Raw genomic sequence first — 11,447 nt, 5'->3', positions numbered from 1 at the left:
GTGAACACACGGAGACTGGGGGAGAACAGTGGGCTAGTGGTCAGAAGCCCGGGTGACATCCTGGACTTGCGTTTGGCATCTGAAGTGTGGGATTGGGGGCAGTTTTATAACACCAAGCCCTTAGCCTGTCAGATATGACATTATCTCCAGGTGGATAGTGTCCCAATTGAGTTTAATGGTGGGACCCCCAGCTGATGGCTGAGCGTTGCTTGCTGGCATGAAGAACCACCCCCGCCCCCATCATGGAATTGCTGATCAGACCCTTTTATAGAGTTCTTTGCATATTCCCTGTATTTCCGTATTATCAAATAGATGATTTGCAGATATTTTTCCCAGACCATAGATTGTCTTTTCAATCTACTGAGTGTGCTTTAATGCACAATACTTTGTAATTTTGATGTAGTCCAGTTTATCCGATTGGACTTCTTTTGTCTGTGCTTCCGACGTCATATCTCATATATCATTGCTGAATTCAACATCATGAAGGTTTCCTTCTGCGTTCCCTGCTAGGAGTTTTAGACTTGGTCTTATGTATGGATGTATGTGGTGTAAGGCAATGGTCTCACTATATTCTTCCACATGGGCTTATCCAGTTTTCTCAGCACCTTTTGTGGAATGTACTTACATTCTCCCATTAAGTAATCTTTTTCTATTATTTTTTATTTTTATTTTATTATTATTAAAGTATAGTTGATCTACAGTGTTTCATCAAGCCCTGTTGTACAACAGAGTGACCCAGTCACACACATTTCCCTGTGCTGTACAGTAGGAACCCATTGCCCATCCATTCCAAATGTGAGTTGCACCCCAAACCCCCATAGTGCCCATCCATCCCCCTCCCTCCCCTTCCCCCTGCCCCAAGGAACCCCAGGTCTGTTCTTCTTGGCCATGATCTGTTTCTAGTTTTTGATTGCTTCTTTGTTTGTTATTTTTAGACAGGATCATTTGTTCCCTATTTTAGATTCCACGAATAAGTGATATTGTATGGTATTTGTCTTTTTCTTTCTGGCTTGCTTCACTTAGTGTGAGAGTCTCTTGCTCCATTCCTATCAAATAATCTTGACAACCGAGTGGTACATCATTTGACCACGTACACAAGAGTTTATTTCTCACATCTCTGTTGTGTTCCGCTGGTCTGTCTTTATGCCAGTACCACACTGCTTTGATTAGCTTAGTTTTGTGATAATTTTTGAAATAAGCAAGTGAAAGACCTCCAACTTTGTTCTTTTCAAGCTTACTTTTGCAGTTCATTGTCTCTTGCATACTTTATTTGAATCTCAGGATGGATTGTCTCTTTCTACGAGCAACACTTGAAATTTTGCTAGGTGTTGCACTGGATGTGTTGATCACTGGATAGTAGTGACAACCTGACAATATTGTCTTCCAATCCATCAACTTGCGATATCTTTGCATTTATTTGTGACTTTTCTGATATTCTTCAGCAGTGTTTTTAGTTTACAGTATTGCAGTTTACTTTGGTAAGGTTATGCCTGAGTGTCTTATACTCTTTGATGTTACTTTAAGCAGAATTGTTTTCTCTTTTTTTTTTCAGATTGTTTGTCATTAATATATAAACACAGTTGATTTTTACATGTTGCTGTGTCTTGCAACTTTTCTGAGTTTATTCATTTCAGCAGGATTTTTGCAGAATTTTCAGGTTTTTTCCTCCATGTTAGATCGTAGCAGCAGAAAACATAACTTTCTTTCCTTTTTCTGGTTGGGTACCTTTTCTTTCCTTTTCGGCCTATTCTGGTTAAGACTTCTAGTAACTTTTTTTCACTAATATGTTTTATGCAAATAGTGAGCACATGTATCATTGTCTTGTTCCTGATCTTCAAGGAAAAGCTTTCAGTCTTTCAACATTGAGTATGATATTAGCTGTGAGCATTTAATAGATGTCCTTTCTTGTGTTGAGGTAGTTGTTTTGTAGTCCACTTTATTGAGTATTTTTAACTTGTTAATTTTTGTCAGATGGTTTTCCTGCATCAATTGAGATGATCATGTAGCTTTTTTTTCCTTTCACTCTATTAATGTTCAGATTTACATTGAAAAGTTTTTACATGTTGAACCATCCTTGCATTCCAAAAATATATTTCCCCTTAGTCATGGGATGTAATTCTCTTAATGTGCTGTTGAATTTGGTTTACTTTTGTTTTATTTGTGATTTTTTTTAATTTATTTATTTATTTTTGGCTGCACCATGGCAAGGCGGAAGTTCCCAGGCCAGAGATCAAATCAGTGCCACAGCAGTGACAACGCTGGATCCTTAACCACTAGGCCACCAGGAAACTCCCTTATTTATGATTTTTTTCATCAGTGTTCATCAGCAGTGTTGGTCTGTGGTTTTCCTATAGTGTCTTTGTCAGCTTTAGTGTAAGAGTAATTCCGGTGCTTGGAAGTGTTTCCTCTACTTCAGTTTATTTTGAAGTGTTTGAAGGAGCTTGGTGTTAATTGTTTTAAAATGTTGGCTAGAATTTAGCAGTGAAGCTATCTGGCTTTACTTTATTGAATGGTTTTTGATTAGCTGATTCAATCTCCTTACTAGACATAGGTCTGTTCAGTTTTTTTATTTCCTCATTGTTCATTCTTCAGAGATTGTGTTGCTAAAAATTTATCCATTTCCCCTCAGTTATCCAATATTTATTTATAGATAGAATTGCTCCTAGTGTTCTCTTGGAATCCTTTTGATTTCTGTAGAATCAGTTGTAATCACTTGTAATGTTCATTCTTTCTGATTTTTGCTTTTTGAGTCTTGTGGTTTTTCCTTAATATTGCTGAGTGTAAATTTTGTCTTTCATTTCAGAGAACAACTTTTAGTATTGTGATTGTCTGTAGTTTTTTTAATTTTCTAGTTCCTTTACCTCAAATCTTACTTCCTTCTGCAGCTTTGGCTGTATTTTGTTCTTCTGAGCTCTTTTTTCCCCATCTTTTCTTCTTCTCTTTCTTTTTTTTTTTTAATTCTTCTTACCACATGATAAACCAGGATTTCCTTTGTATCTTTGTATTTTCTTTTTTCCCAACTTTATTGACATGCAGTTAACATAACATGGTATGAATTTCAAATGTACAGAGTGATAATTTGCTATACATATATTGCTAAATAATTTACCACAGCTTAGCTCACACATCCCTCAGTTCACATAATTTCAATTTTTGTGTGTGTGGTAAGAACACTTAACATCTACTGTCTTAACAAATTGGAGGATATAATACAGTATTAATAACTGTGGTTACCATGCTATGTATGCTGTCCTTTGAAGTTACTCAACTTATAACTGAAACTTCCAATCCCCAGCCCTGCAACCACTATTCTGTTCTCTTTTTCTCATCGTTGGGCCTTCATTTTTGTTTTAAGATTCCACTTAAATGTGATATGAGAGGGTCACACTATATTTGTACTTCTCTGCTGAGTTATTTCACTTAGTATAATGCCCTGAAGGTTTGCCCTTGTTGGTATAGATAGCAGGATTTACTTATTTTTTTTATTACTGAATATATTCCAATGCATGTAACATTTTAAAATTTATATACTGTTGGACACTTAGGGTATTTCCGTGTCTTGGCTGTTGTAAATAATGTTGCTACGACATAGGAGTGCAGGTATCTCTCTGAGATAATGATTTTATTTCCTTTCAGTATATACCCAGAAGTGGGGGTTGCTATATATTTAAAAAAAAATTTTTTTTTCCTGTCTTTTTAGGGCATATGGAAGTTTCCAGGCTAGGGGTCGCATCAGAGCTGTAGCTGCTGGCCTAAAGCCATAGCCGCAGCAACTCAGGACCCGAGCTGCGTCTGTGACCTGCACCACAGGTCACAGCAACACCAGATCCTTAACCCACTGACCGAGGCCAGGGATCAAACCCGCATTCTCATGGATGCTAGTCAGGTTCATTACTGCTGAGCCACAACAGGAAGTCCCAGATTGCTGTATTATATGGTAGTTCTTTTTTTTTTTTTAATATTTTGGGGAACCCTCCATACTCTATTCCATGGCGACTGCACCAGTTTACATTCCCACCAGCATTGCGCCGGGACCCCTTTTCTCTGTATCCTCACCGACACTTAGCTCTTGTCTTTTGTATGATGGCCGTTCTAACAGGTGTGTGAGGCGATAGCTCGATAGCTCGTTGTGGCTTTGATTTGCATTTCCCCCTAAGGAGCTGGGAAACAGGGGCAGCTTCCTCCTATTCAGCATCACAGCAGTGTGCTGGGGACCACGGGAGTCAGAAGCAAACAGGTTGTCATGAACTTTCTGACACTTTCTGATTGAGCATTTTGGGGGTAGGCATTTGTTTCAGTGCCACAGCTTCCTTACTCACTTCTAGAGTTTTCCCAGAGTTGTTTGTTTCCTTTGGTCTTTTGGTTGTATATTGTTGTTAACTTGGCGTCTCCATGTGGGAATCATTCCCTGGAGTTTACCAGCCTGCTGTGTATTTTGTTTCCTTTTTCTTTAGGGGTGCACCTTTGGCACATGGAAGTTCCCAGGGCCAGGGGTCGGAGGGGAGCTGCAGCTGTCGGCCTACACCACAGCCAAAGCGACGCCAGCTCTGAGCCACATCTGTGACCTTTGCCACAGCGTGCAACACCAGATTCCCACCCCACGGAGGGAAGCCAGGGATCACGCCTGCAGCCTCACAGACGCAACATCGGGTCCTCAGTCCACGGAGCCGCGATGGGAGCTATCTTGCTGACATTATTCTTCATGACTTTGTGGCAGAGACTGTGTTCAGAGATCCAAGATAGGAGGAGTTCCCAAGTGGTGCAGTGTGTTAAGGATCCAGCAGTTGTCACTGCCATGGCACAGTTTGATCCCTGGCCTGGGAACTTCCACATGCCCTGGCCTTTCGACCAAAACGAAAAAGAAGTTGGGGATCACATCTACCTCATTTACCACTGTATCTCCTTTGTCTAGTCACTGTCTGGTTCAAATTAAGTCCTCTTTTTTTTTTTTTTGCTTTTTTAAGGCTGCACACATGGCATATGAAAGTTCCCAAGCTAGGGTTACAATTGGAGCTACAGCTGCCGGCCACAGCCACAGCAGCATCTGATCCAAGCCACATCGGCAACCTACACCACAGCTCCTGGCAATGGTGGATCCTTAGCCCACTGAGCAAGGCCTGCAACCTCATGGTTCCTAGTGGGATTCGTTTCCACTGTGCCACAATGGGAACTCCTCAATAAATATTTTTTAGAAAGAGAAAGGACTACCCGTCGTCTCTCAGTGGTAACAAACCTGGCTAGTATCCATGAGGATGCGGGTTCAATCCCTGGCCTCAATCAGTGGGTTAAGGATTCGGCATTGCCAGGAGCTGTGGTGTGGGCTGGCAGCTGCAGCTCCAATTCAACCCCCAGCCTGGGGATTTCCATATGCCACAGGTGTGACCCTAAAAAGAAAAAGGGAAAAAAAAAAGATAAATATTTTGTACTCTTATAAATTGTTTATAATTGATTTATCGTCTCAATGCTAAAATGGTTTTGCAATCCTAAACTGCTGGTTATTTAGATTATTTGTTAGATAAGTTTGTTTTGGATTCTTTACCCTCACAGTACTTTGTCTGTTTGTATTTATTTATGTAGTAATTACGAAGAAAATATAATAGTTTTTTCTTCTCAGTTATGAGACAGCAGTATGTTTATGGCCAGCAGGTATGTTTTTGGAGGTCACGGTGGAGAATACCCTTTCTTTAGCAGCTAATATAAGTTTGCACAATATGAGTGTTTTTGTCATAGGGTGTTTGACTAGGTTACCCTAACATTAATTTGAATTACATGTGATTATTCTTTCTTTAATAAATCCTATTTCTTTAGTGTGTCTAAAAATTTGAAGATCATGGTTGGGAAATTGTATAACTCTGTTTAGGATAAATATTACTCCTGGTGTAATAGCACATTTTCAACCTGAATCCTTTATTTATGATCTGTAATTAATAGGATACCTTTGATTCTTTATATCTTGTAGCCGTCTCACATATGCAGGCGATCAAGAAATTAAAACCAAAAGCGAACGTTGACATGGGAGAAGCATTACAGACAGTGATGTTGGGAAGACATGAAAGCCACAAAATTGGAGATTTTTATTTCAAGGAAATCCAGGACCCCGTACATATCTTTGGGTGTCAGTGGAGAGATGATGAAAGAAATTACAAAAAAATGCCCATAACCCATAACGAATGTCTCACTGACAGAAGAGATGGACCTATTAGAAGGGATGTCGGAATCAAGCCTGTTGAAAACAGGCTCACATTAAGCTTTCGGAATGAGCTGCGTGTTTTTAAAGGTCAAGAGAAGATGGGTGAACTTAATCAAGCTGACAAGACTGTCAGCCGTAGTGCCTCATTTTCACCACTGCAAACAATTTCTCCCATTGTCCACCCCAGCATTTCTCATACGCATGGGAGTGATTTTATGCATCCTTCAGTACTGACACAAGACCAGAAAGCATACAAGGGAAAACCTTACCGATGTGATGAGTGTGGCAAAACCTTTCCCTACAGCTCAAACCTCAGCAGACACCAGTTAATCCATACAGGAGAGAAGCCGTATAATTGTGATATATGTGGCAAGGAGTTTAGTCGAAATTCACACCTTGCGTGTCATCGGAGAGTTCATACTGGAGAGAAACCTTACAAGTGTAACGAGTGTGGCAAAACCTTTAATCAGCGCTCCAACCTCACCAGACATCAGATAATCCATACGAGAGAGAAAGCGTATGAATGCGATGTCTGTGGCAAGGTCTTTAGTCGAAAATCAGTCCTTGCAAGTCACCAGACAGCACATTTTGGAGAGAAATCTTACAAGTGTAATGAATGTGGCAAAGCCTTTAGGAAGCGGTCAGGCCTTACTCAACATAAGAGAATCCACACTGGAGAGAAACCTTACCTCTGCGTTGAGTGCGGGAAGGCCTTTAGGAAGCATTCAAACCTTACTCAGCATAAGACAATCCATACTGGCGAGAAACCTTACAAGTGCAGTGCCTGTGGCAAAGCATTTAGTGTGCATTCAGCCCTAAGGAACCACCAGGTGATCCATACAGGAGAGAGGCCATATAAATGTGATGTCTGTGGCAAGGTCTTTAGTCGAAACTCCATCCTCGCCAGTCATCAGAGGCTACATACGGGAGAGAAACCGTACACATGCAACGTGTGTGGTAAGTCGTTCATTCAGCGTTCACTCCTTTGGATCCATGAGAAGGTTCATACTGGGGAGAAGCCTTACAAGTGTAATGAATGTGGCAAAGCCTTTCCCGTGCGGTCAATCCTTACCCAGCATATGAGGATCCACACTGGAGAGAAACCTTACATATGTATCGAGTGTGGCAAAGCCTTTACGAAACAGTCCAATCTTTCTCAACATAAGACAATTCACACGGGAGAGAAACCATATAAATGTGAGGAGTGCGGCAAAGCCTTTACCCAAGTTTCAAGTCTCAGCAGACATCAGAAGAGGCATCCGGGAAAGAAACCCAAGCAATGCAGTGGGTGTGTCAAGGCTTTTATCCAACATTCGCAGCTTTCGGATGATGAGAGAACTCATACTGGAGAGAAACTGCACAAGTGTGACGTGTGCTACAAGGCTTGCAGCCAACATCCAGAACTTTGGGGTCAGGAGAGAAGTCACCCCGGAGAACTCAAATGTAGTGTGTGTGGCAAGGCTTTTAGCCAGCATTCAAGCCTTGTGGCACACCAGAGAATTCATACCGGAGAAAAGCCTTATAAATGTAATAAATGCGATAAGGTTTTTAGCCAACGTTCACAACTTTGGCGTCATGAGCGAACGCACCTCGGAGAGAAATCTCATCAATGCAACGAATGTGGCAAAGCCTTTACGGATCGTTCCCATCTTAATCGACATAAGATAATTCATACGGGTGAGAAGCCTTACAAATGTCATGTGTGTAGCAGAGCTTTTACCCAATTTGCAAACCTTGCTCGGCATCAGAAAATACATACTGAAAAGAAGCATTGTAAACCTAGGAGTTCCCGTCGTGGCTCCGTGGTTAACAAATCCGACTAAAAACCATGAGGTTGCGGGTTCGATACCTGGCCTCGCTCCGTGGGTTAAGGATCCGGCGTTGCCGTGAGCTGTGGTGTAGGTCGCAGATGCAGCTGGGATCCCATGTTGCTGTGGCTCTGGCGCAGGCCAGGAGCTACAGCTCTGATTAGACCCCTAGCCTGGGAACCTCCATATGCCGTGGGTGCGGCCCTAAAAGGACAAAAGACAAAATAAATAAATAAACAAACAAACAAACTTAATATGTAGCACTGCTTTTAGTAAAAGCTGAAGCTGTGAGGATCCTCAGAGAATTCATAGTAGAAGGAAACCTTACAAATACAATGACTGGGATAAAACTTATGCAAGTGTTAAACCCTTAAAAATCACAGATTCCATCAAGGAGAGAAATCATGTATAATTTATGTGTGTGGCAAAGCCTATAATACCAGGCCTTTGGTATCAGAATGTACATCTCTTTTTTTAAATTATTTATTTTACGGTTGCACCCACAGCATATGGAAGTTCCCGGACCAGGGATTAAATCTGAGCCACCGCAGCAACGCCAGATCCTTTAACCCACTGCAGCAGGCTGGGGATCAAAGCCCCACCTCCACAGCAACCCGAGCCACTGGCAGTTAGATTCCACAGCGGGAACTCCCAGAATATACACCTTTGAGAGAAACCACACAAGTGCGATGACTGTATCACAAAGGTTATCCAAAGTTTAAGCCTCGTGGCACATAACAGAATTCTTAGTGGAGAGAAGCCTTACAAAGGTAATGACTGTGATCAGCTTTATCAAAACAGGTACCTTTGTGCTCAGGAAGGAATTCATGTCAGATAGGAGCCATACAAGCGTGTCAGGGCCTTTAGGCAGTGACCTCAGGATATTATACCCCACAGGAGTCCTACTCAACAGAAATGTTACAAAGCAGTGATTCTTACACATGTAGGAAACTTTATGCTAGAGAAACTAGGCCTGTCAGCGGAACCAAGGATATCTGGGGGAAAGTGTGATTATCTTCTTCAGCTTGCAAGATTTTTTTTTTTTTCAATTATTTGAGGTTTCTAGAAAAGGCTCCATTGTGGGTGGGTGACATGCAACCTGAGGTTCGAAACCCACGGATGTGATCCGTTTCGTTCCATGCTTTTTCATTTGTCACCATGAGGATCTCAGGGCAGGCACCGGTGCGCTGCAAGGACCTGCTTCATCCGGTGGGGTTTATTCATACCCACGTAACCTAGAAAACGAGGACACAGTTTTAAGATGCAGTGTGGCATAAACAAGAGACCATGGGAGATGGCAGAACCCATGAACACTAGTAATACATTGGCTAAGTTGTGTGGCGTCTGTAACAGTCTCTCTCCATGTTAGAGTCAAGGAACTTGCAGTTTTGAAAATGTGCTATGTTCATAATCGGCATTTCAGTTGTGTGCTCCATGGTGTATCCCAGGTTATGTCTGCAGCTCTAATAAAAATATCCTACTAGTCAACTTTCAGATTCTCTCCCCCAAATACCTGCCTCCCCATTCATGGATGGACACAATTTGATTATAGTTCTACATGGCTTTTTGCGTGTAGAGACGAAAATCAGATCCCTGGGTTGCAGCTTTATGTGAGATGAAAATAGAAATAGAGGAGTTCCCGTCGTGGCTCTGTGGTTAATGAATCCGACTAGGAACCATGAGGTTGCGGGTTTGATCCCTGGCCTTGCTCAGTGGGTTAAGGATCCGGCGTTGCTGTGAGCTGTGGTGTAGGTCGCAGATGCAGCTCAGATCCCGAGTTGCTGTGGCTCTGGTGTAGGCCGGCGGCTACAGCTCTGATTAGACCCCTAGCCTGGGAATCTCCATATGCCGCAGGAGCGGCCCAAGAAATGGCAAAAAAAAAAAAGACAAAAAATAGAAATAGAGTAAGCATAAGAAAAATATACAAGAATAGGAGAACATTTCAGAAGTAAAGATAACAGCCTATTTTTTGTGCTTGGTGCACTAAGGAAATAATTTGAAAGGATCCGTGTTCCTGAGTTCCCTCTTAAGAATGCAATGAGTTGTGGAGTTCCCGTCGTGGCGCAGTGGTTAACGAATCCGACTAGGAACCATGAGGTTGCAGGTTCGGTCCCTGGCCTTGCTCAGTGGGTTAACGATCCGGCGTTGCTGTGAGCTGTGGTGTAGGTTGCAGACGCGGCTCGGATCCCGCGTTGCTATGGCTCTGGCGTAGGCTGGTGGCTACAGCTCCAATTCAACCCCTAGCCTGGGAACCTCCATATGCCGTGGGAGCGGCCCAAGAAATAGCAACAACAACAACAAAAAAGACACACAAAAAAAAGAATGCAATGAGTTGTTTTCGACAGCTCATATAGTCACCCTCCAACACAGTTTTTTGTTAGTTTGCACTGGTGCGCACTCCACTGAAGCAGGACAGAGCCCCACTCAAACTTCGAATGTCAGGACTAATGCCTACATATATTAAAGGGTTACAAGGATGCTTATTACATAATGAGGTTTTCCGGGGAGTGCAGGATCGGCTTGCCGAGTCATTCCAAAGATAACTAGATAGAACAGTGGCTGGCTTGTGTTATGATGGATGCTGGACCAGGCTGGGGTGATGGTATCCAGAGGATAAACTTGGAACTAGTGCTGAGGGAGGGAGCCCACTCAGGCCTTCTCATCAGTTTGCCCTGCCCCGTTGGGCAGAATCAGCAGGGTTTGTAGTAAGGCTTAAAGGTATGAGTAGTCAGACATTAGACATAGAATCAGATGATTTCATATAAAACTGAATGTTTACACTTGAAATTCCAGAATTCTTGGTTGAGAAAGGACCACAATTTTTCTCTTTTTTTTTTTTTTTAAGGCCACAATTTTCAGAGTTCCGGTCGTGGCACAGCAGAAACGAATCCAACTAGGAACCCTGAGGTTTCCGGCTCGATCCCTGGCCTTGGTCAGTGGGTTAAGGGTCCTGGGTCGCCAGTGAGCTGTGGTGTAGGTCACAGACACGGCTCAGTATCTAGCATTGCTGTGGCCGTGGGCGTAGGCCAGCAGCTGCAGCTCGGATTTGACCCTTAGCCTGGGAACCTCCATGTGCTGTGGGTGTGGCCCTAAAAAGCAAAAAAAAAAAAAAAAAAGACCACAGTTTCCATCATGTGATAATATACTTGCTAAATTGCTTTTCTTGATGCACATGTAGATCTCATTGTACAATATGACTGTTGAAAATTGTTGTGAAATTCTATTTAGATACATTACCTATTTTTATACTTGTTTGATGAAAATTACTGTGAGAGTTCCCCAGTGGCTCAGTAGGTTAAGGATCCTAAGTTGTCACTGCTCTAGCTCTGGTTACAGCTGAGGCACATGTTCGAACCCTGGCCCAGGAAGTTCTGAATGCTACAGGTACAGCCAAAAGATAAATATATTTTAGGGAGTTCCCATCATGGCTCAGTAGTAATCAACCCGAC

General features: G+C 42.3%; 1 protein-coding gene across 1 annotated transcript in view; it reads left to right on the top strand.

Annotated features, from left to right (window-relative positions):
- LOC125132719 (zinc finger protein 160-like) overlaps window positions 1-8,045 on the top strand; it is a 60,999-nt gene extending 52,954 nt beyond the window's left edge. The window contains exon 5 of the mRNA XM_047790366.1: window positions 6,440-8,045. Within this exon, the coding sequence (XP_047646322.1) occupies window positions 6,440-8,013 (1,574 nt within the window). The 3' untranslated portion in view covers window positions 8,014-8,045. The remainder of the gene's footprint in view (window positions 1-6,439) is intronic.
- The last annotated feature ends 3,402 nt before the right edge of the window (window positions 8,046-11,447 follow it).

Source organism: Phacochoerus africanus, chromosome 8 (genome assembly GCF_016906955.1).
Source record: "Phacochoerus africanus isolate WHEZ1 chromosome 8, ROS_Pafr_v1, whole genome shotgun sequence".
NCBI lineage: Eukaryota > Metazoa > Chordata > Mammalia > Artiodactyla > Suidae > Phacochoerus > Phacochoerus africanus.
The sequence above is the reverse complement of the archived record's forward strand: the minus strand, read 5'-3'. Positions and strand labels throughout refer to the sequence as shown.